At 42.0% G+C, this 26,545-nt stretch overlaps 1 protein-coding gene across 3 annotated transcripts in view; it reads right to left on the bottom strand.

Moving 5' to 3' along the window:
• Positions 1-26,545, bottom strand: part of CARS2 (cysteinyl-tRNA synthetase 2, mitochondrial) — a 742,767-nt gene that overhangs the window by 135,988 nt on the left and 580,234 nt on the right. For all 3 annotated transcript variants that reach the window (XM_078657536.1, XM_078657535.1, XM_078657534.1), the window contains one exon: positions 23,173-23,306. In XM_078657536.1, the coding sequence (XP_078513662.1) occupies positions 23,173-23,306 (134 nt within the window). The remainder of the gene's footprint in view (positions 1-23,172; positions 23,307-26,545) is intronic.

Genomic DNA, 26,545 nt, shown 5'->3' with positions numbered 1-26,545 from the left:
CAAAAAAGTGAGGAGACCATGTCAAAAAAGGGAACTTTTCTACAAGCTCAAATTAAATTTAACTCTGAAGGTTGCGTCTAGAGCATTTATCTCAGACCAAGGAGACAACGCCATCTATGCCCTTTTACCAGATCAATTGCTTTGCGTGCAATTGGAAACCACACTTGATAGCCATACCTTATTATCAGTTAAACCTTGCCGCAATAAGCCTTTATCAATGGGCATAGCCAGACACTCCTTACTGTTATAAACCTTAATCAATCATTACACTATTATAGTCACTCTATTCCTACAGCAAAATCGTGTTTCATATTAATTTCTCATTGAAAGTAGTAAGAGATATTTAAAAAACACAGTGACAACAGTTATCTTATGTTTGCTGATAAACCTGAAACCTGTAAAGTTACACTTCCCAGATGACAGAATTTGTCTGTTCACTAGTCAATAACTGTTGAGCGGAAAAGTCCCTCGCATGGTAGTAGACGTGAACCCCTGCCCTGAGTGCCCCGCTGTGGTGGTATCTGTATCCTTGGTAACATCAAAAATTAAGCGGAAGGTTCCCCTGGTTTACTTAAACACAGGTTGGGGGATTATACTACATTAAAAAGCAGTGGGCCTGTGTTTATGGTAAAAGACTCTATTAAAGTCAAGAGTCCTAGTTGGAAAATACCAATGTCCGCACAGAACCTAATTACATTCAGGTCCTAAAACTAATAGCCACTCTTGAACATGTGGAAAAACTTATATAACAGGCACCTTCCCAAGTGAAAACAATGATATATTTTGATTCAAGATAGACATCTATTTATAAACAGGTAAAACAGGTGAGCACACCAGCAAAATGAAAGTGTTAACAAAATTTATTAAAATACCTCCCACTAGGGGTTACACTCTAGATTAAAACAATAAAAACCATAAGAATGAACACATAAAAAGGTCAAAGTACAAAGGGTCGACGCTGCGTTTCGGTGTGAGTTTCAAATATTTACACCTTCTTCAGGACACTTTGACAGTTTCTTAAGTAATCTACAAATTAAAAACATCATTTTAGACACTGTTCTTTATAACACTTTATCGTATTTACAACATTTCTATATATTCACTGGTGTTTCTAGGGACATATCATTTTGCACTACCTGTTATTCTAGGGATGAGCTTTTGGACAGACTCCATTTGGTGACATTAACTTAAGTAATCAACATTCTTTCTTTAACACATTTAGGTCTTAACGTACCCGCCTTTATCAAGAATTGTATCCCAGTTAGTCAAAATCTGTACCTGTTGGTATTCTCTTTTGAACATTGAGAGAGACTTCCAAAATCAATAAGGGTCGTCGGTGCCTTCACTTTTGCTCAATGGCCTTAGTAAGGGAATAGATATTAAGAATAATTTTTAGTTGGCGTTCTTGTCTACTTCGCCCTTTATTCCAACTTATTTTATGCCATGCATATTACCTGATCTCAGTAAAGGTGCACGGTGAAGAACCCCGGAGGAGCCACCGGATCTCTCAGAGTTAATATAGACGGTTGTCTCACGTCTTTTATGTCTTTTGGGTCAAACAGCTTTTTTTCACATTAGCGCTGTATTCCTTGGTTTTCGATAAAACCTGTTAATGTAAAGTTAACGTGTTGTAGAGAACCACTGTAGACTTATGGGTCACATGTTATTTATGGTCTACAACATCAATTCAATTCGGTTTGATGTAAAATAAATTAAATAAATGTCATATTATATACATCCTCCTTGTTCCGTGCCTTATTGGTTATATTATCCAGAGTATTGGCGGAAACACTTAAAAGTTCCCCCTGGTTGGGCTTAACTAAACATAATGCGGCATTTTACAAACTTATTGGCAAAAATACTTAGGAGGTTCCCCTCTGTTGGGCTTAACTGGACAAAATGCCGCATTATCCAAAGTATTGGCAATAGTACTTCGAAGGTTCCCCTGAATTGGGCTTAGCTAGACACAGTACAGCATAGTGTGTTAGGCGCTGTCATTGCCCTCCTGTAATTTGACAGGACAGAAATACGGCATGGTCTATTTGGGTGCTATTACTCCCTAGCTACAGAATAACAAATGTTAAATCAATGGGTAAAGGACCCAAATCGAACCGCTGCCGCCGGGGTTGTTTGCTAGCGTGTACTAGCTCGCTTACCAGTATCTTGTAAGTCGGCCTCCCTGCTCCTCCGTGTTCCGCGTCATCCGGGTAAATAATTTACCGGATGCCGGACTGGGTTAAGTACTCGCTCTTCCGGGGTTGACCTGGAAGTAGATTTTTGGCATCCAGATTTTTATATCCCCATTATTCCATGTCTATAGTGCATTTCTATTTATAAACGAAAAACTGGGGATAGAAGTTTGCTTCTATGTCGGTTACTATTTATGCCGAGGTATAAATATTTATCGAGCGAGCATGACCCGGAAGTACTCCTATGGCGGGCGCGCTCGCAATTTTAAACTTATTTGTTTCTTTTACTATTGTGCATCACAGTGATAAAGCTGAAGTGTGCTCAATCTAATACATCCTATCCTAGTCTTTATATATGTGTATTAGTCTACAGTCGGCAGGCACTCGATAACTACAGAGTGTCCGCCATTTTGGATTGGGTAAATGTCAATAGTTTTGTTTGTTTACACTGTGAGTTACCCTTCGGTGTCTATAGTGTAAGCATTTGTTGGACAAAAGCAAGACCACATTACAATGACCTGCGCATTATATGTTTTATAAAAAACCAATCCCTAATATCCCATTCATTATATACAGTATCTATGTACACACTTCTGCATCTATCACAGGTGTGCAACACCATGGCAATATATAACAAATCATTAGGGCGATCCAAGTATATCAAAGCATACATAAAAAACCATACATAAAAAACAATTTTGAACCGCCAGTAGAACATGTTCATCAATACAATGGTCTTTTTGGATGTACAATATTTTTGTTCTATACACGGTCTATCTATATCTAGGGTTATTTTCAGCAATCTACGTCAGATATTTCATCAATCTAGTTTAGGCATTTGCCATTGACGGGTGTCCACAATTGAGGTATCCATATGAAATATATTATAGTTATTCATAGCCTTGACTAAGGTTACTCTATTGGTAATGAAAAAAATAATTTTTTGGGTGAGAATTTTTTTTTTCATTCTAGTGATATTTGTCCTTACATAATCAATTTTTCCCATTCCTCTCTGTTATTCAACCCTGTTCTGAATGTGTTAAAGAGAGACATAAAAAATTGTTCTCTCCTTTTCCTTTTCATCTGGATATCTCCTCCTAACAAACCCTAAGAGGAGGAGATATCCTAGATATAGATAGACCGTGTATAGAACAAAAATATTGTACATCCAAAAAGACCATTGTATTGATGAACATGTTCTACTGGCGGTTCAAAATTGTTTTTTATGTATGGTTTTTTATGTATGCTTTGATATACTTGGATCGCCCTAATGATTTGTTATATATTGCCATGGTGTTGCACACCTGTGATAGATGCAGAAGTGTGTACATAGATACTGTTTATAATGAATGGGATATTAGGGATTGGTTTTTTATAAAACATATAATGCGCAGGTCATTGTAATGTGGTCTTGCTTTTGTCCAACAAATGCTTACACTATAGACACCGAAGGGTAACTCACAGTGTAAACAAACAAAACTATTGACATTTACCCAATCCAAAATGGCGGACACTCTGTAGTTATCGAGTGCCTGCCGACTGTAGACTAATACACATATATAAAGACTAGGATAGGATGTATTAGATTGAGCACACTTCAGCTTTATCACTGTGATGCACAATAGTAAAATAAACAAATAAGTTTAAAATTGCGAGCGCGCCCGCCATAGGAGTACTTCCGGGTCATGCTCGCTCGATAAATATTTATACCTCGGCATAAATAGTAACCGACATAGAAGCAAACTTCTATCCCCAGTTTTTCGTTTATAAATAGAAATGCACTATAGACATGGAATAATGGGGATATAAAAATCTGGATGCCAAAAATCTACTTCCAGGTCAACCCCGGAAGAGCGAGTACTTAACCCAGTCCGGCATCCGGTAAATTATTTACCCGGATGACGCGGAACACGGAGGAGCAGGGACCCCGACTTACAAGATACTGGTAAGCGAGCTAGTAAACGCTAGCAAACAACCCCGGCGGCAGCGGTTCGATTTGGGTCCTTTACCCATTGATTTAACATTTGTTATTCTGTAGCTAGGGAGTAATAGCACCCAAATAGACCATGCCGTATTTCTGTCCTGTCAAATTACAGGAGGGCAATGACAGCGCCTAACACACTATGCTGTACTGTGTCTAGCTAAGCCCAATTCAGGGGAACCTTCGAAGTACTATTGCCAATACTTTGGATAATGCGGCATTTTGTCCAGTTAAGCCCAACAGAGGGGAACCTCCTAAGTATTTTTGCCAATACGTTTGTAAAATGCCGCATTATGTTTAGTTAAGCCCAACCAGGGGGAACTTTTAAGTGTTTCCGCCAATACTCTGGATAATATAACCAATAAGGCACGGAACAAGGAGGATGTATATAATATGACATTTATTTAATTTATTTTATTTCAAACCGAATTGAATTGACGTTGTAGACCATAAATAACATGTGACCCATAAGTCTACAGTGGTTCTCTACAACACGTTAACTTTACATTAACAGGTTTTATCGAAAACCAAGGAATACAGCGCTAATGTGAAAAAAAGCTGTTTGACCCAAAAGACATAAAAGACGTGAGACAACCATCTATATTAACTCTGAGAGATCCGGTGGCTCCTCCGGGGTTCTTCACCGTGCACCTTTACTGAGATCAGGTAATATGCATGGCATAAAATAAGTTGGAATAAAGGGCGAAGTAGACAAGAACGCCAACTAAAAATTATTCTTAATATCTATTCCCTTACTAAGGCCATTGAGCAAAAGTGAAGGCACCGACGACCCTTATTGATTTTGGAAGTCTCTCTCAATGTTCAAAAGAGAATACCAACAGGTACAGATTTTGACTAACTGGGATACAATTCTTGATAAAGGCGGGTACGTTAAGACCTAAATGTGTTAAAGAAAGAATGTTGATTACTTAAGTTAATGTCACCAAATGGAGTCTGTCCAAAAGCTCATCCCTAGAATAACAGGTAGTGCAAAATGATATGTCCCTAGAAACACCAGTGAATATATAGAAATGTTGTAAATACGATAAAGTGTTATAAAGAACAGTGTCTAAAATGATGTTTTTAATTTGTAGATTACTTAAGAAACTGTCAAAGTGTCCTGAAGAAGGTGTAAATATTTGAAACTCACACCGAAACGCAGCGTCGACCCTTTGTATGTTGTATCCTTGGTAATACATTTTTGGTCATGAACAAACACAGATCATTCAGAGATCTTTGATTCTGAAAAGGTCACTGATGAGAGGCACACAGACACATCTCAGGAAGGAGATGGAGCTCATAAAGCAATCATCAAGAGCAAGACTAGTACCATCATAACCTTTTGATTTACATATTACCAAGACCGCCATCCAGTAGTGATCCTCTAGTTATTGCCCTGGCCTGTGTTTGGACACTCTTGCTGAGATAGACTGCTGTCTGGAGGAAGAGCATGACAGACGAATGGGCACTTCAAAGTAGGCAACCACTAGAACACAAACCTCAAAGACCAACACACTAAATCACATTTATGTCTACAAACGGATAATAAAAGGGGGAGCTTGAGACTCCCGAATTTGCTAAGTGAAGCTGTACATCAGCTTGGAGAAGCTCAGCACAAGTTCTGGCCTGTTGTGACCAGAACTGGTGACCGAGGGTCGGCCAGTCTCCCATGCTGGGTAAGGGACATCACCCAGGAGAATCAAGAACAGTTGCCTGGAGCACCAGCCCCTGCATGATCCAAGACCCGAGGTCTCTGTGAGGAGAAGGAGATTGTCTGGAAGGAGCGAGGTCCAGCAGAGTTCCTGCTGAGTGGACCCCAGGAGTAGAGCTTGAGATTCAGTATAGTCGGGGTGCTGCACCGATCAGGCTTTCTGCAGTGTGCAGAATTCATGTCTTCTTGCTAGGCGGAGGCCACATGGAAGAACAAGCATTATCGCCTTTAGTGCTACGCTTTGTCAAGTTAAGTGCCACTGCACTGTGAAGCAACGCAACCCAGGGAGGACAGCTGCCTTGTTTGTGCAGCTCACAACACACATGTGCTAGCTAGGGGCTGCAGTGAAGAGTGAGGGACATCACCATTGGGCAGCCCAACATCGAGGAGAGGGCCGTCGCCATGGGTACTGCCGCAACCTGGCATGGGCTGCAGCTCTATGTACGCAGATATGACCCCTGAATGTCAGGGGGGCGCCATGGTCAAGTGGAAGGCTGTAGCACTGAACCGGGGTGCAAAAATTGAAGGAGAAGCAAGTCGTGACTTGCAAATAAAAGAAAGCCACTGGATGCAGGGAGAGACTTACCGCATGACAGCAGGCGCAACGTAGGTAATAGCCGCCTTGACCACATAATCCCAACTTCTATTCACTTCCAGGCTGCAGATGTGCACACAGGGACTCTGAACCGCCACTCCAGTGAGAAAGGCTAAGACTGACAACAAGGCCATCAGGCCTTGGGAGAACTTGTTCTGACTGATGCGCCATGGCACAGGGATATAGTGTTCAAGCGTATGGGGGCTCCTTGTCAAGATCTCATAGTTCCCACGCTGGTTTGCATTATTCATAACAATTTCCTCCGTTTGTCAGTCTCACCCATTCTTGCAGGGTGATGGCTCAGAGTCCCCAAGGAGCCCTCAGCAGTCCGGTGGTGTTGAGGCTCCTCTGATGCAGTAAATGTCTCCTGGGATCCAGGGGCAGGACTCCTAAGCTCCTGGACGGGGGAACAGACGTTGTTGCTCTCACTCTTCATGGATCATCGACCAAGATGTTTTCTCAGCTACACGTGGGTCCAGGGCATCAGCCCTCTTCCTCATTATTAGTCCTTTCCTTCTGCCATGCAGAAAGGGTTGCAGCAACACGTACAGGGTGAAGGCTTTCTTTCTTCACCGCTGCCCCCACTTGGCATACCCGGAACCTAAGCCACATGAACAAGGTGATAGCCCGCCTCAGGTCACAGCAGTTGAATTAGGCGATGGCCCTGTATCTCACATAACACAGAACTAAGGGTGGTAACCCTTATTCTTCACCCGGCCCCCTCCTGGCAAGCGGGGTCACAGATTTTGACACAAAGGCTGGCAGCCCGACTGGTGCTGCTGTCCCTTTAAGGGATCTACTTCACCTCACTGGGCCCACTGGCCTTTGGTCAAGCAGAAGCTGGTGCTATAGGCTCAAGCGAGTGTTCTTGATGCTCCTGAGTGATGCTTCCTCACCTTAGGGCCAGGTGTATCTAGGGTTTTCCCGTTCGCAAACGGGCCGATTCGCAGAATCAACCCGTTTACGAATGGGAAAAAGTCTTTTGGGATGTATCATCCCAAAAGGCATTCGCAAAATAGGGAATCGCAAAAATTGTGCTTCCCTATTTCGCGAATGCATTCAAGGAATCGCAATTTGCGATTCCTTAAATGAAATGCAGAAGCCAAAAAAATGTGCACCCTGCCAGAAACCGGTCCCAGGATGCTTGTTTCCGGTCCAGGGAAGACATGGCTTGGCAGTTCGGGCTGGACTGTTCCCATGAGGCACAGGGTCAGACTGATTTGCATATGGCCATGTCTGAACTGGGGTGGCAGAGTGAGCTAAAGAATGGTGATGGATTAAACCCAGATCAGTTGACTGTGGGTGAGTGTTTGATTTGCTCAAACGCTCCGTCCATCATCCCCTTTTGTATCGATGAGTAAAGCCACAGCACACTGTGAGGTAAATTATAGCTATATAGTCAGCTATGTCATTGTTTCACAATGGTGTGATAAAACTAGCATTTAATCTTTTAACCCACAGGCATGCAGAAGATTTTTGCCTTATGCTATACATAGAAATCGTATTCTCCTTTTCATTTTTGTGGCATTAACATCGTCAGGCATAAATGATATGTCTCCAATCCAAAACGTCCATAGTTTGTAGATCAGTTAGTATAATTTCATGTTACGACATGTTGTTGCGATCAGGACCACTGCTTCTGCTTAAGGAATCAACCACTATACCATCCATGGGATCTGTGCTCTCCAAAGCCGAATCGAACACAGATAAGCTGACCATAGCGTCATCACACTACGGTGGTATCAATGACAAACTAATGCAGGTTACAGCAGCAACTTTGAATGCAGGAATACTGTCAGAGCCCTGGCCCTAAACTAGCTGTCCAGACAGCACAAAGGAGATGTTATTTGAGCACCTCTCTCAATTTGTTGCCATGCCACATCAGCACTGTCTGTAATTTACATCTCCTGGTGTGCAGCAAAACCCAGCAATCGGACAACTGCAAATAAAGGCAACCACCAACCGTGGTCATCTGACAGGGCTTTGGCAGAATAATTAGGTGATCAAAATAACAAAGGATGCGTGGGTCCTTGATGCCATTTCTGGCACTAGAAACAGTTTTATAATATTCCACCTCAGAACCATTATGTGGGTCTTGAAGAACAGTACATGAGCAATTTATATATGGTGAAGACGTTAAATGGTTTCAGTCCAATGACAAACATATTCAGGTTCCAATTGTGGTTAAGGAGCAGAGGTGCTCGGGTTATTTACTTGGACACCATAATTTTTATGGCACAAGATTAAGAAGGTATGCAAAGGCATGTGAGAATGATTCTATGGTTGCTGATGATGATGATCTAGGTTCATAGTGAACAGAGACAAGTTCGATCTGACATGCAAACAAGTTGGAATTAATTGGACCCCCATGGCACCTACATAAAGCATTTTGAGCATCAAGAACGAGCTCTCGACAGTTTTGAAAGTAAAAGACACACAATTGATGGACGGAATGCAGAACAAATCAAAACATTCACCCGCAGTGAAGAGATCTGGGTTAAATCCATCATTCCATTCTTTTGCTCACCATGCCACCTCAGTTTAGACCTGGCCATATGCAAATCAGTCTTGACCCTGTGCCTCATGGAACAGTCCAGACCGAACTGCCAAGCCAGGTCCTCCCTGGACCGGAAACAATCATCCTAGGCAGGTGGTCAGGAGATGCATTTACATCCTTTACAGTTTCCCAAAAAAGGAATTGTTATCAGAGCAATAGCCAAGAACATTAGATATGTCTGATGAACGTTACATTCATGGTAAATTGGGTTCGTTTTGCACAGTCTGAGATGAACTCTCTAATAAAAAACGAAGTTTTGGTGATGGGGACCTATTTGCTCCATCTTTGGGTTTGTGAAGAAGATTGTCTGATGTAGTTAATTTGGATCTGTTGGCTACCAAGAGGGAGCTCACAAATACTAATGGTGGTGGAGATGGATGCCCTTTTGGATAAATGATCAATTCAACCTCCTCTTGGGCTAAGGCTATTATTGTATCTATCATTAAAAAGGGTTTGAGGGACGACCCTGCGTGTTACTGACCTATTTCTCTTTTAGATTTGTCCACAAAAATTATGGGGAAAGTGATTTTGGATTGTCTAACCTCTTGGTTAGATCATTTTAATGTCATTTCCAACATACAGTATGGTTTTAGGCAAGGTAAAGGGACGCTAGACTAATACATTAACCTACACCTGGTGGTGAGAAAATACACAATTGCGAAGAAGGGATGCCTGCACATGGCATTAATGGGCTTAACATCGGTGTTCAACCGTGTTAACAGATCCAAACTGTGGTCGACTCTGTTGGATCTGGGTCTGGGCGCAGACCTGGTGGTTTTTCTACACTCTGACCATAATAACACCACTGTGGTGGTGAGATACAATGAGGATGGTGGCGTGTCAGCTTCCTGAGGTCTGGCAGGGGTGTATGCTGGCCCATTTGTTGTTTACGTTTTACATTAACAAGGTAGGGGACCTTCTCTCAGCCAGCAGTAAAGACATCCCGAGGGCTGGCTCTAAACTGATTTCCGCACTTTTATATGCAGATGACGCGGTGTTGTTTGGCAGGACTGCCGTAGGTCTCCAATAACTTTTAAATGCTTTTATTGATTTTATGGACTCACTCAATCTTGCCACTCATTTTTCTAAATCCCACACCATGATGACTGGTACTCAGAAGGCACTAGACACAATTTCTTTTGTGGGGGTAAAACTAACAAAAGTTTCAACCTTCCTTTACCTGGGTGTGTTGTTTGATGACCGAGGGGCCTGGGTTGCGCAAAGAACACACAAAAAGAACACTCTGGCAAGGGCATTGGGGGCAACCATGGACTCTGCAAAAAGACTAGGAACAAAGGCAGTTACCACCCTGCTAAAGTTGAACAGAGAACAATGTATCCCTATAGCCACTTACGGATGTAATGTGTAGGGATACAAAAACGTGAGAGATATGCAGCGGGTGGAAAACAAATGTATGCGCAGGCTGTCCCCCCTGCACTCCAGCCTTCATGTTGCCCAGGGACCTGGGTTGCGCAAAGAATAGACAAAAAGAACGCTCTGGCAAGGACATTGGGGGCAACCATGGACTCTGCAAAAAGACTAGGGACAAAGGCTAAAGTTGGACAGAGAATAATGTATCCCTGTAGCCACTTACGGATGTAATGTGTGGGGATACAAAAATGTGAGAGATATGCAGAGGATGGAAAACAAATGTATGCGCAGGCTCCTCGCTGTCCCCCCTGCACCCCAGCCTTCATGTTGCATGAGGAGCTTAGCATGGGATACATCTCAGATCTTATCGCTGTTGCGTCTCTACTGCGTTGGATGAAAATCTGGTCTTGCCCAGCCACTACTTAAACCAACTTGTTATAGTGGATTCCACTGCACTTGAGTGGGCTCAGCGTATCCCCTGATTAAGGTACATAATTGAGCAGATGAGGTGGCTATGTTGCCATGGCTTGTGTACTAAACCCAGGCCTTTACGTCCAGTAGATATTAGGAATAATAAACACCTGTTTCTGGCCAGGCAGCAGGGGGCAAGGGAGGGTAAGGAGTTAACTAAGCCCACGGTGAGAAACTATATCACATTGAGTTTGAGTCAACAGGTGCAGCTTTATTTGTCACTGGTCATCAATGTGCACCATCGATTTGTGCTAACCAGATTCAGATTGAACCTTATACAGTGGTTATTAGCCTTTCCTAAAGGCTACACGAAGACCTGTGCTCTAAAGCCATGTCCATGTGACAATTTTTCTGATCAGGATACTTTACATTTTACCTTCTGTGTGTTTTATGCCCCACTGCGTAAAAGATTTATTCCCCCGCTCCTTAGATACGGCCAATTTGTTCAAGTAAGGCCTGCATTATTATATTTACAAATGCGTTCCTCCCCTGTGGTCTGTTTTGGGGTCGCAAGTTTTTTTACAGGAGCCTTAAGACTTAGGAAGAAGATGCTTATGGTGTAGTTCGGCTGAACTCGTCTAATGCTCTTAGGTAAATATAAGTGCCTATATGGCTTGAATATGTCGCTTGTTTACCCTGCTAATGCTCTGTCACTCTTGTACTTTATTTGTAACATTTTACACTTAGAGTGGCATTTTTTTTTTTGTAAATCTTTTTATTAGTTTCAAAACAAAGAAGGAAATAGACATATCAGGTGCCATACATCCAGACGTAATAATAAGGCGAACAGACGTAGATACAGGATAGATACTAAGCAATGAAGAAATGGTTGAGATGCCTACGCTAATGTACGAGAAACAGGATGTGCCACAATACAATATACAATTCACATTAAGCGCAAGCCCTCAAAGTCTGAGCACCCATAAAATCAGGATAGTAAATGAAGCATGAGCACCAGATATTAGAATACCAACAAAGTCAGGATGTTCCACCAACTATACTTATAAGGAAGTGAAAGAGAGTGTGAAGAAAAATAAACCATTAAAACTAAAATAAGGACAAAACAATACACCCATCCCCCCACCCTGCACCCCTGCATATGACTATCGCCTAACCCCAACTAGCAGTGTGCCTGTCGCCCCAACTAACTATGTACTAAATGTAGAAAAATAGAGGAGGGCATCTTCATACATGCCCCCGGTCTCCCCTCCCCCCGCCAGAACCAAGAATCCCCGGATTAAGGCCTCGAAATCTATTAAGCTGCAAATACGTAGCACAACAGGGGAAACTTCAAACACCGCCCAACCTCCCGGCTTCCAAGCTGGTCTAGGCCGCAAACTGCCACACGACGTATCTTTGTCTACCAAACTGGTAGAAATCTCGGGATTGCACCATTAAGCTCCAGTCAGGTTCATACACACGGAGGCAGGGCGCAAAATCTAGAGTGGCATTTTGTATCTGTTTTTAATAATGAGCTTTTATCCATATTTGTTTGTATACACAGCCCTAGACAAATTCATCCGGGCTAATTAGATTTTCTATGTATGTATGGGAACTTTTTTTTTTTTAAAGTTACTGTATTTTTAAGTATTTTATTTGGGTAGATTTATGGCTTTAGGGGCCGAATAAAGAATCTTTATATTGAGCGGAGTCCGAGAGTGTTGTGAGTTTGCCCATAGTGACAAGTCAACGAGGGCAAGTGTGGAAGAAGCCCAACCCAGGAGTCTTCTAGATGGGCCTTGGCAGAAGCTGGAGATGGGTGTGATAGGGCCTTTTTCCTTGGTCCCCTGCAGGAGATTCTTGCCATTGTTTTCCTAGATTACTTTTCCAAGTGGCAGGAGGTTACAACTTTGGTTGAAAGACTCACTTCACAGGTCTTTGGGGGCTTGCTTGACGTTTTTTGTCGCAAGTGAATTCGGGAAGAGATTGACTCAGACAATGGTCCCCAGTTTAGTAGCAGCATCATGCACGCTTACCTTTCCAAATCTGGTGTCAAGGACAAAAGAGGTGCATTTTATCACCTGTAGGCTAAAGGACAGGTTGAAATGTTTAATAGGGTGGCCAAACAATTGGCTATCTAGGGCAGAACTGAATGGAGAAAATCTCTTCAAGCTAGGTTGCTAACCAACAAAGGTATCCTTTTAGCGTCACTTGGGAGTCACTACTTGAACTGCTGAGGGGTCGCAAGCCAGGTGCTAACTTTATTTCTTGGAACGTACAAATAAAAATGATTTGGAACCAGATTCTTCCGTCACCTTTAAAGACATCACGGATGCTGTGACTATGTGAAAAAGTAAAATGGCAGAGTACATGAACAAGAGAAGGAATAGAGGTGTGACATTTTGTGTGGGTGGGAATTAAACTACTTGCAGGAGAAGGATCACCACATTGGCCTCATCCTGTATCGAGTTACTGAAATATTTATCAACGGGATGAGAACTGAAGCAAGTAACATGTGGAATATGTCTAGAATATCGAATTTTAACCCCTTGCATGCTGATGACGGCCCCCAGCCGTCATGCACTACGGCGCTCGTGTGCTGATGACGGCTGGGGGCCGTCATGAACCAGCCCACTTGCGATTTTGCAGCACAGGCGCAGAATCGCTGCCGCATGGAAGGGGTTAAGGGAGTGTGTGATTAGTAAGGTCAATGTTGCAAGGCGGATGGGGCTGAAGATAAGGTTTTTCTTGATGTTGCATGAAGTGATAGGGAGTCTGAGCCTGGTTCAAACTTTCCTACTTTGAGGGACATTGCTATTTTGAGTCAAAGCTTGTCAAAAAATCCTGGTAGTTCGGTTCTGGTTGGGGGATCAGTCGGTGATGGGCAGTGGGTAACCCCGTTAGCACATGCCTTCCAAATCTCAAGATGTTGTCTCCAGTGGGGGGTTATTTTTTTACAGAGATGAGTTGTATGATAGTGTGGGTAGCTTGTGGGTGTAGAACATGCTTTTTTGAGTGAAAGAATGATGCGACTGGCAGTTGGTGGTGGCAATTAAGTGGTAGTACCTCTCCTCTTGTGCTTCATACGATCTCTTGTACTTGTTGTAATAAGCCCTACTGGAGAACTTCCATTGAGTCTGTTGTCTTTTTCTGCCCACCATTCACTATCGTATTTGTTTGGAAAAGCAGCCGCCTGCTCAATGACCTTTTTGTATGAGCTTCACAAACTCAAAACCAAATTACGTTGCGTTTTTAACAGGAGAGCAATTACGCATTCTGCTCATAATGAGTTATTAGATTTATAACTGGAAAAATATATATTGACTTATTTAACTCAATTCCAGTAACTAGTGTTGGAAATCCACCTAAACTACAGAAAAGCGAACAGCTTTATTTTATGGTGGATTGAAATATGAGTTACATGACTTGTTAGCACAGACTTCTGATATGCCTACAGATTGTGATGATTTAATTGACCTTGTATTATAAATGGACCACTGGAGAAAAGAAAGAAAAGGAGAGAGAGGAAGAAGTGACATTTAGCATGAAAGTTACAGAAAAATATATAACTTAGATAGTACACACTCCAGTTCCAGAACCAATGCAAATAGGGACAATTCATCCTTCCCAGTCTAAGGATGAAAAAGAACAAGAACTAATGAACAATCTTTGTTTATACTGTGGCTCATATAAACATTATAGTAGTATGCCCAAAAAGACATAGAAAGACATGGCATGAAAAAGAGAATGCTGGATGGACAGAAAGGTAATTCCCTTAACCACAGAGACTAAATTAACCCCTTCTAGAACTATTGTACTAGACACATTGCAACCTGGAACAGCATGCAGAGTTAGATGTATCCTTATGTGAAAAAGAGAAGTCATTTTCTAATTGAACTCCACTCATTGACTCAGGACATACTGAGTATTCGCAGTTTGGCAATTTGTTAAATGGCTTGATTTATCAATACAAGAAACAGAAAAGGTGGAACAAGGTTCTCAGTCAATGTTAAGCGACCACATGAACTAGGTGGATAATACAATAAATGTCATCCCGTATCAGGGTAGTGTCATGGTGCCCAAATATTATATAGGTATCCATCTTTCTCTTTGTTGAGTGCAATATTGAAAGTTCAAAGATGGCACATAGATAATCCTCAATTAAGCATATGTGTTTTAATCTCCATAAAATGCACAACAATCCAGTGAGCTCTTCCTAAGGACACAATATGCAATTTGTCAGGTGTAAGGAATGCCTCTTTTTGCATGATCGCACCCAAAGTTTTGGAATGATGCTGTTCGGTTTTTGAGTCAGATTGCACAGAGGCCTGCTAACCAGGACTCAGTGCCAGTGCTATGACTCTTAAAATTATATGACTCATTGGCTTATACCCAACAAGTATAACTTTATCTACTCGGAAAGATCTTCCGTTGGATCCCCACCGAAACCAAGAAGACGGTAACCCAGGCCCTCGTCACCAGTCGACTGGACTACGGGAACACCCTCTACGCTGGAACCACAGCCAAACTCCAGAAAAGACTCCAGCGCATACAGAACGCTTCTGCATGACTCATCCTGGACATCCCTCGTCACAGCCACATCTCTGCCCATCTGAAAGACCTGCACTGGCTCCCCCTCAGCAAGAAGATCACATTCAGACTCCTCACCCACGCCCACAAGGCTCTCCACGACATGGGCCCAAAATACCTCAACAGCCGCCTCACATTCTACACACCCACCCGCCAGCTCCGATCCACCAGCCTCGCCCTCGTCGCCGTCTCACGAATTTGCAAATCCACCGCCGGAGGAAGATCCTTCTCCCACCTGGCGGCCAAGACGTGGAACTCCCTCCCCACCCACCTACGACTGACCCAGGACCATCTCTCCTTCAGGAAACAACTCAAGACCTGGCTGTTCGAGCAGTAGCTACCCCCCCCCCCCCAGCGCCTTTAGACCCTAGCGTGTGAGTAGCGCGCTTTACAAATTTGTTTGATTTGATTTGATTTACCAGGACCTGCGGATAAAAGTGTCCCACCAGGGCTCTAGCACACATTGTACCTCCCTGGATGAGTTAATGTGAAAACATATCTCACAGCCTGCCACTGCAGACTGTCAAGAGCAGTTTTAACCCCTTCGATGCTTGTGACGGAACCATTCCGTCATGCCTCACGGTTGAGCTGTGCGGATGACGGAATGGTTCCGTCACGACCACACCCGCGAATGGAATGTTCAGCACCGGGGGAGAATCGGCGCCGCAGGCAAGGTGTTAAACTACTGACTCGACTTTGCCATTTAAACTAATGGCAAGGCCTGAACCTCCCTTTTTAATATAAATGTCACCCCTACAGCAGGCCTATTGAGTCCTAAGGCAGGGTGTTGTATATTAATCAGTAGCACATGTATTCTTATATATCGTAACAGTAAAACCCTAAACTGTTGTTTTTACTGTGGAAAGGCTAGTAGCCCCATTGGCAAGTACAGAGTAAAATGAGGCTAATTCAGCTGAGCTAACTTCTGAATGAGACTACTATGGTTGGTACTGCAAGGTTTCTAAATACTCATTACATTAAACCTGACTTGATGCATAAGTCGAATCTAATGCAACTTTTAAGTAATTGCAACTTTTAGAAAGTTGCCACTCTGCTGCCCAGGTTTTCCAGTGGTCATTTGCAGATACTGACCACAAGACAGCCTTCTGACCTCCTGGGGAGGGGGGACAACAGAGGCCTGCCATTGGAACAAGTGTTATCTCTACCTGGCAGGAAGACACATAGACAAGGTGTGAGCCTGAAAGGCAAGCTACAAAGGGAAAGCAGCCTTTGCACAGCAAAGGCTGGAAACACACAAAAAAGGTTGCTCTTTTGTGCAGGTAGACAGGCTGGCGTCGAGGACAGAGAGGGAAACCAGCGGCCAAGCCATTTTTACCATTGGAGGGTAGCCCTCAACTGGTAGATCTTTAGGGTGGGCTACCAAGCTCCAGACACCAAGAGTAATGTTCAGCCACCTTGGCAGTGGGCAGAATAGTGCACTCTGGGATAGTAGATATCACTCTTTGCAGGCAGTCATCATCAGGCGGGAGGGGACCTGGTAGCCCATTGGCTAGTAGCCACCACATTTCCAGAATGCACTTTATGGGCATAAATATGGCAGCCCTGGCACCCAATCCTCAGATCACATCTGTAATGAAGAGAAGACTGGAGAAGGACTGTCCTGCTGTACCCTGAATCTGGCAAGAGAAGCTGCACCAACCACTAGACTGCAACTGCTGATCCTTGGGCTAGCAAAGAGAGAACTGTGCTGGCTTGTGGAAAAGTCACTCCTGAGCCCCAGACAGAAGAGGTGAATTCCAGGACTCAGTTGGCTGACTTCATGTTACAGCACCAGGGAAACAAAGGTTGAAGAAGCCCACCTGAGCAAGTCAGCAGCCACAACCATTTTGATCGCCTCTGACCACCAACGTGCAAGCCTGGAACACTGAATCCCGACACTCAAAAGTTGCAATTGAGTCTGCGGGCCTGAGAGAGTTGTTGGACTGCAGTTGAGTCACCCAAAACCGACACTACCCTTCACCAAAGGGAACCACGTGTTTCGCTGTGACCTGAGGCCAGTAGACCAGTGGCAACTGGAGTTGTGCTGGAACCAAGAGGACTTTGAGGGACATTGACCCCTGTGGCCAAAGTCGCCCCACAAAGTCTATGGCAGTACTGCCATTACACTTGAAACTGGACATGAGACAGCTTTGCAACACGGTAACTGTCCTGCACATCCTTATTGGCCCTACTGGCCTTCTCCCTGCTGAGTTGGCCACCTAGAGCAGGCTGGAGCAGCCAAACACAACTCTTTAAAATGTATATAAAGTCTCCCAACATTCCAGTTACTGATGCATGTTTGAATTCCACATCTAAGAAGCAGTGATTTACAATTTACATACAAATCTATATATACAGAACCTTCCAATGGATTTTGTTCACTTTGGTGTCTAAAAATTCATAAAAATAAGATCTATGTTTATAAATTGGTGTTGGATTTCGTTTGTGTTGAATGACTTTCTTATTTTGTTGTTTTGGTATTTCTAAATGCTTTATACTTGCCCCTTTAAGCTTTGCTGCTCGCTGCCACAGCTACATAGGGTTGAGCTAAAAGTTTTACTAACGAGTCTGACTGGACCCAATACGGTATTGTGGGTGTTTACACGGTAAGGTCTCACAACCACACCATATAACACACCACATTTCCTCACATCAGGGATATCCAATAGTATCTCCTGTGGTTTGGCAGTAACTGGATAGTGATTTGCAGTGGGTTTAAGAATGAAACATCCCATCAGTGTATCTGCTTTCTTGCACATGACATTATTCTCCAATCTGATCTACAGATCCGGCTTAGGGCCTGATCATGATCTTGGCGGATGGGATACCCAGTCACAAACGTAACGGATATCCCGTCTGCAGTATTACAATTTCGGTAGGATATAATGGAACTTGTAATACAGCAGACAGGATATCCGTTATGTTTGTAATGGAGTTTACCATCCGCCAAGATCGTTATCAGTTCCTTAGTCGCCCCCCCATCCCCATATCTCCAAGATACTCATGATCCCTTTGATAAGCAGCTGTACCAATATTTGTGCTTTATTGACAGGTTGAGTATCCTCCCCTGTGTCGATCTCGTCGCGCTGAGCTGGAGTCTTTGGTCAGTTGCTAAAGCAGTAAAGACATTGGCTCCTTCTCCTTCACACAGGTTGGAACATGCTATTTTGAAATATCAATAGTGGAATTTCTTGGTTTGATTTTATCACCACAAGGATTAATATAAATCTAGGCAATAATAGATAGGCCTACACATACATCTGTTCATGATATGCGGAGTTTTTTTTGGGGGGGGTTCTAATTTTTATAAGAAATGTATACAAAAATGTTCCATTGTACTTTCTCTGATCAAAAATTTGTTATAGAATGGCGTGCAATTTGTTTGGACCTCAGAAGCAGCTTTTCAAGAATTAAAACTCTTAAAACACACCAGCACCAATACTTAAACGTGCAGACACTCAACATACTTTTTTTGTTGTTGAGACAGACGTTCTAGGTTCAGCCACTAGATTTGTCTTACCTCAAAGTCTTCCGGACAACGGACAAATGCATCCTGTAGCATTTATTTCTAGGAAACTAAGTACAGCAGAAAACAATTACATAGAAGGAATTAGTAGACATAGAAGTGTCCATTTAAGAATGGAGACACTATCCTATGGGAAGTACAACACGTTTTGAAGTATATACATATCATCGTAACCTTTTGTTCCTTCCGCACGCTAAAGGTTTGCCAGCTGGACATATGTGTTGATATTTATTTTCTGAATTTAATTGTGTAATTCCTTACAGGCCAAGTTGACTTCATGGCAAAGTTAATGTATCATCTTGTAATAAGAGAATAGAAAAAGGATAAGCAAATTAATCTTCGGGACATATGTTTTCTCCGGAAAAGATTATTTAATTGCTCAAACTATAAAAGAACAAGTTAAGAACACCGTGTCTCCAGCACAAGTCCAAGGCTGGGTAAAGACAAGGGTAAACAGGACCAGTGAAGAAGATCTACTCTGGTTTGAAAATAAATGATTTCTTCCGATATCTGGTTTACAAGAGAAGGCTTCAAAGGTTTCTCATCCTTCCAGGTGGGGTGGGTCAGAACACATTTTCCCTATTTACTTTTCCATAGAAATTTTAGACACAGCTACAGCCCAAACTGCTGAACGGATTTCCACCAAATTTGGCAGAAGGCTGGATCTTTTGTCCAGAAAGATTGCTTTTGTGAAAATCGGTTCAGTGGGTTTTGAGCAATTAATGCTCAAAATCGTATACATCACGCTATACAGGATTTGCAGTACTGAGAGATCTCATGGTGGGGTCCGATTGGCTACCACCACACCAACAATGATATAGCAGCAGCCATCTTAGGATTCAGAAAAAAACCTAAGGGGGCAGGGTATGGGTACCCTGACCCCCTGGGTCTGGTGGGGTCCACAGTTAAATAAAACATAAACAAACAAATGAGTTGGCCCCTGTGCATTTTCATAAAATAACTCCCCCCCACACCTTCCAAGGGTGGGCCTGGGCCCGGGGGCTTTGGTGCATATATTAGGGTAGGGTGGCGCTGGGGCCCCCTCCTCAAGCCTGAAGAGGCCCCATGGACCCCATCCCCCGAGACCACAAATCAGTAGATGGGGAGGTGAGGAGCATAGCATCCCCAGCCATTGAATGGCCTCTGGGACCCCATCTCCCAGTGCTGCTCAGGTACGGTGTCCCAGGGCCTCCAACCCACGGGACACAATTTATTGGGTGAAACCATGGCCCACAGGAGAACTTATCTCCCAAGCTGCAGCTTTTACTCCACAGCTAGAAGTGCAGCCCCGTCTAGGGGCTGATACTATGGTTGCATTTTATGTGTGATGAAGATGTATTAAAAAAAATAAAAGGCTCTCTTGTGGTTGTTTTCATGATTGTATTTTTTGGGCTGAAAAATGTTTTTTTTTAAATTAAGAAACATATATATATATTTTTTAAAACAATATGTCTATTTTCACATTTTACACCCACAAAATAATAAAAACTATGTAATAGGAAAGTGACATGGATGTATTTTAATAAAAACGTTATTAAATATTTGTAAGTAATCAACATTAATAAACATTGCTTTGTGTGTATTAATGCAATTTACATTTGATTAAAATTATTGGTGATTTTTGGCGAAAGATGATAGATCTGTTTTACATCTAGGGGGTTGTGTGCTAGGGAGTATGGAGGTATGATTTGGCCGCAGGACATACGCGGCTGTTGTTGGCTTTAGGTGTAGTAATAAAATATTGCTTCACATTAAAAAAACTAGAAATTCACTGAAAAAAACAAAGGTTACAGTAGCGTTCTAGTTAGGTATGATAATTATATCTCACTTTTTCAATAAAATAAACCTTTTGACTTCAATAAAAAAACAAAGGTTAAAGGGACGTTATAGGTAGGTGAAAATGTCAGTTAAAACATGCGGTTTTAAACGTACAAACCCACTGAAATTCACCAGTTATGCTTATCTCAAGTAACTGTACCTCATGCCTTAAGGTAACTATAACTCGCGCTCCCACCACGAACAGTTTTGTACATTTATAATGGCATGTTTTTGGTTTTTTTAAATTCTTTTTATTAACACACAACAACAATTAAATACAAATGCATCGGGTGATACTCAATCGCTTAACAGCCGATGATATTGTACATTTATAATGGCATATTTTATCTGACATTTTCACCTAACTATAACGTCCCTTTAACCTTTGCTTTTTTTAGTGAATATATATATCGAAAGCAGAAAATATAAATAGGTTTTTGAAGGGCGTGTGAAAATCTGCCATGCTTTAAATCACTAACTAGTTTCAAGCAAAGCTAAAATAATCGAATGGGGTAGGGTGTGAGTGTGTTATTGTTATTACCCTGTATTAATAATTACGGATTACTATTAATTATTAATGACGGGTATTAAAAGCATTACATGCCTTTATTAGCTATTGAAAACAAAACGCACTAAGGTTTGTTAGCACCTATGTGCATTACGGGTGGAAGCACGACCATCATATGTTTTCTGATAAGTGAATGATACCTATTGTTTTGTGCTGTGAATTACAGCGCTACCAATGTATTGTGTTCTTGTTTTGGTAATACACATATGGTGTTACAAGTCACTTCATTTTCTAGAAAATGTGCACATTCGTTTTTGTAGTAGACTAGTAAGTAAACCATGAATTTTCATTACAGTTTAAAAGTACTTTCTTTCTCTGTATATGTATTGTGTCTTAGCACATATTTTGAAACCAAAGTTTCCGTTTGTGGGACAAGTAGACTACTGTTTTGGATGTAAGATCACCAGTGCTACAGAACAACAATAATGTGGCATTAAAAACTTGGGAATATCGTTTGATGTGGTTTCTATTTTAGAAGAATTGAGTAACCTCTGTTCACAATGATTCACAATTTAGTTAAATTATGCCCACCAACGGATTTTCTTGTCCACTTCTGGAAAGATCTAAAGATATTCCAGTTTTATCACTTTCTGCGTCGTCCACTCCTCAGTAGGTCTCCACTATCTTCTGTAATCAATCATCTCTGCCCAACCCATCTCAATAGGCTACAAGCTAATCGATTTCACAGTATTTGCTAGCAAACTTTTAGTTTACATTTTCAACTTGTGGCCTTTCTTTGGATGTAAAGCAACCAGGGGTAAGCCTATACCTCAACTTTTTAAAGCATAAGTAATTTCAGCTTCATGTACCGAAGGAACTCTGAAGGTGTGAGATATATGAAAAAAGACTTTTAAAACCGTGGTAAATGCGAGCCTGAGGAGTTAATGCGGGTAATGAAAAGCGGCGTCCTCCGTGTCTACTGGCAAAAGAGAAACGAGGCGTCCGCAGCCAAACAAAGACAGAATAAAAGAGGCTGGCCCAAGTGCTTTCCAAACAGGAACAAGCCTGTTCGATAAAAAGCCACAGAACACTGCGCTCCATAAAAAGAAAATACATGAGAAAACTGAGAAATCTAAAGCAAGAATCTTTCAATCTTATGGCCAGCAGAAGTGTGGGATGGTGAAATCACATGAACCAGATAAAAAAGAAAAAGCTCTGATGAGAGTCCTGTTAAGGAAATATCAGGACTTGAAACGCGTCGGCACATCCCCCCAAAAAATGTTGAGGAATGGGGGCTTAATTCCACTTCATAAACAAGGACTAAATGCCCTTGTAGTTCTAACTGGGAAAATTGTGATGTTTACTTTGGCAAAAAAATTATCTGGATACCAAAACGTAGACATTAAAAGAAAAACCTAGAATTAGGGCAAGAAGTTAGAAGTAGTTGTTGTTTGTAGCGTTGTATTTCAATATTGTTTTTTCACAATTGTTAGCTAAAGAGTCTTGTGATGTTGTTTGTAAAGCACGATTTATCATTTGTAAATGTGAAATGTCTCTTATGAAGTGTTTTGTGATGTGGAAATGAAGTGACAATGTTTTCATTCTTCATGTGCTAATGTTTGAAAACAAAAAATAAAAAAATAAACTTAAAAGGTACGAATAAATATACGAGGACAAACATAAATAATTACTTAGGCTTTAAAAAGTTGAGGTATAGGCTTACCCCTGGTTGCTTTAGAAGATAACGGCCCTGCCTATCCTTGTGGGCCTAACTCCCCTTAACTTTGAAACTTTCTTTGGATGTAGCACACCTTGAGATCAGACTTTGCATGTGATCATTAAGGGGTCCTGGGTTGTTTTTTGCACAACAATGAAAGCAAACATGATGGAAACAATACTTTGACAATTTACCTACCCGTGTGTAGAAAATAATTCCCCCATCGCTCACACTGATGGTACGCCTCACACTGTGCAATTTCATTTTCATGGTGTGGAAAAGCCAGATCAATTCCACCTGTGTGTATGTCTAGCTGGCTCCCAAACACAAGGCTGTAAAAGAGATGACACATTTGTCAAGAAGGCAAACATTCATTTTCAATGAGTTTAGAAATTTAAAGAAAAACCGAATCAACTCTCTGGTATTGGTGAGTGTGAAGTTTATGGGCCTACTGGGAACAAGCAGAAGGAATAAATAAAGAGCCAAAGTCACAATGGTCGTGATAACAAACAACTTTAGGTTGTACATTTTAATAAATGTAATAATTGTATTGGCCATCACTGTTTCATCTCAGAGTCCTTGACCATAGTTCCAGTAATCAGAGCCATTGTTTCTCCTGTCTGTCCAGTGCAGTACTTTGGGCTTGATGTACATCACTGGGTAGGTTGCAAACTAGTATGCAGATTAGACATAGGAGTATTAACCAAGCCGGACACATTTTGTGAATCTCAACGAATGTCTGCAATCGCAGCACAGAGATGCAGGCCTTCAAAAGACAGGAGACCTCCTTCCCAGCATTTGCCTTCTCTGGATCTCAACATTATATTTTTTACAAGAAGTATATGTCCCTTACATGGACAAACTCCGTTTTTTTTGTTAAAGTTCTCATGCAGGAAAGACATCAGTGAGAGCTTGCAACTGTCTGCTCCCATGAGACTGCTTGACATGATTCCCAACGGGAAAGATGGCCCACAGGGAAAGCTTCTGCATTGTAAATCCTTTACAATCCTTGCTTGGATGTTAGTAACTGATCAATGAGCTGCAACCACAACTGGGGGTCAAAAACCTCTGAGACTTCCACCTCTTACACATCCTCCATTTGCAATTCGTAATAGGTCGCAAAAACCTTTTTGCAAGTTCGAAAGACGTTTGTGGCTCCCAAAAGGGCTTTTGTACAATGCATAAAACGGTTTTGCGGTTGCACATCCTGTGATTTTGTTTTTTCCAGGCTTTGTAACCATAAACCTGGAACCCCGTAATAAATTTCACTAAAAAGCACAGCAAAGCACTCAAACATCCCACAGTAATGATGTAAGCAGGCACTAAATTGGAGGGTAGTCAGTTATCACGGGGATCCTCTTAACAAGGCACACAATGATGTCTAAACATGTGTGTTTTGAGCTTTTTATCACCAGGGGTCGTTCTTTTAACTTGCAAGACAAATTAAAATAGCTTGAGGTAGCTATATTCTAGAAGGGCAATAGAATTAAGGTAATAAAACACGAAAGTTACAGTTCTGATGCTAGGTTAGTGTTCACGGTATTCGCGTCTTTTAGCTAACATAGTAATAGATAGGGCAGATTTACACACTACCGTTAACAAAAGACCTCATCCCTCCAGACACAGGAGAATTTATTTCATTCCTAAAGCACTTATGCCTACTTGCTGTATACAGAAAACAATTTATAAACAGTAAACAGCAGATAATAATAACATGGCATGGATGGACAAATAATGTGATTCTGTTCTTTCCGAACAAAGAATTAGAAGGTACTGGGAAAGTCTCACGTAAAATATGGATTTTAAGACAGACCTGGACAAAGGGTAGAGGAAAAGCGCTAGGCTAGAGTGGGGTTAGGTACAAGAATGGGAAAACCTTTAAATGAAACACGGGTTGCACAGAAGAGAAGGGTAAAACAACTTTCAGTGTGAGGTAACAAGAAGGACTACAGAACTGGATTGGAGAAGTGCGGTAAGGAGCCGCCAGGTGATGAACCCCTATAAAGATGAAGCGTAAGAAGTGGAATTAAAGACGAAAAGATAAATGTCCAGCACAGAGATAGACGATAGAGACAAAGTGTATCCGAGGGGTCTGAAGAGATTGCAAATTGTAGAGTTAAAGACTGATTTTAGAAGAGTGTGTGGGTAAGAAGAAAAGACAACCAGTACACTGGGATATTCAAGAAGGAATAGAGTAAGAGTGAGATTTAGAGCATTGGTGGCCTGGAATGTCTTATGTTGAAAACAACAGGAGCAAGAAAATGTGGAAAACAAAAGACTGCATTTCAAGATAACGTGCAGACTACACGTGGAAGGTCAAAGAGAGAGGTAAGTAGGTATAGAAAGTCTGCTGAAATATTAGAGAAGATGGTGACAAGAAGAGCAAGAGTAAAAAGGAAAGTGCTCTCCAACAGAGCATAAGTTTAGATTGGAAAAAAAGGCGGGCATGGACTGACCAGTAAGGGACCCAGTAAAGCTGAAAAGAAAGAGACGAATACTTAGCCCAAACCAATAGAAGACAAATTAGATATCAGGAAACGGTGATCCAACTGCATCAAAAGCATTGGATTCCGTCCTTCCACTGGACGAACGCTGTGTTACTTTTGCACAACACAATCTAAATCAATGTACCAACCAGGGTGCTGCAGCCCGGCTATGTCTGGGACCTTCATCCTTGGCTAACACCCGTCCCCTTTTTCCATGTCAACACAAACCGAGATACATGCAAAGACCATGAACGGCTATTGTACATGAGGAGGAATGTTTGGGGGGCTACAGGTATAAATGCCACTATAACAAGTGTCACAATGTTGAGTACAAGTTCCTACTACTATAGTACATCCCAGGCAAAATCCTTCCAGGCTCATGAGCAAATTACAACGCACCAGAAATCAACCAGAGGCAGCAAGCTACAACACTCAAGAATCCAGCCAAAGATGTCCCGAAGCACAGCGTGAGCAAACGGAGCAGCAGCTCTGAGGTGAACATGCAATTCATAATGTTTGCAGAATGTGGTTAAGATTAGTGAAGTGACTGCTGGATATAAGAATTATAAGACAAGAAGTATGCAGTTCCGGTATGAGAGTCAAGGTCTACCAGGAGGTCAAATGTGGGGAGTGCTCCTTTTAGGAGCAAGGGTCCTCACAAACCCCATAGGGTGTCATGCTTCATCATCAGGCAGCTCCTCCTAAGGCCGGTGCTGCAATGCCCAACGGGCCCCACAGGGGGGCTCTTTGCCAGAGTACTCTTCTTTTTGCTGATATGAAGAGTGAGGTGTGGTGGGTGGCTAATGTGAGTAGAATGGAAAAGGTATGTGCAATAAAAATAACAAAAGGAGTCCAAAGGTTATTTAATCACTGTGTTCCTTTGTTATAGTTAAAAACGTGAGCTGGGCGAGAGTTGGATGTAATGGTCCACTCCAGCTCTAATTAGTGTATGTAGACAAATCAAGGGTCAACATGTTTTATGACTATTACTGTCCAAGGGATCATGGCATTTCATCAGAACCACTAATCCTTATCTACTCATAGAGAGATGGGGATTAGTGCATGTAGATAATACCATACCCTGT

This window comes from Lissotriton helveticus, chromosome 8 (genome assembly GCF_964261635.1).
Source record: "Lissotriton helveticus chromosome 8, aLisHel1.1, whole genome shotgun sequence".
NCBI lineage: Eukaryota > Metazoa > Chordata > Amphibia > Caudata > Salamandridae > Lissotriton > Lissotriton helveticus.
Note: the sequence above shows the minus strand (reverse complement) of the source record. Positions and strands in the feature narration are given on the sequence as shown.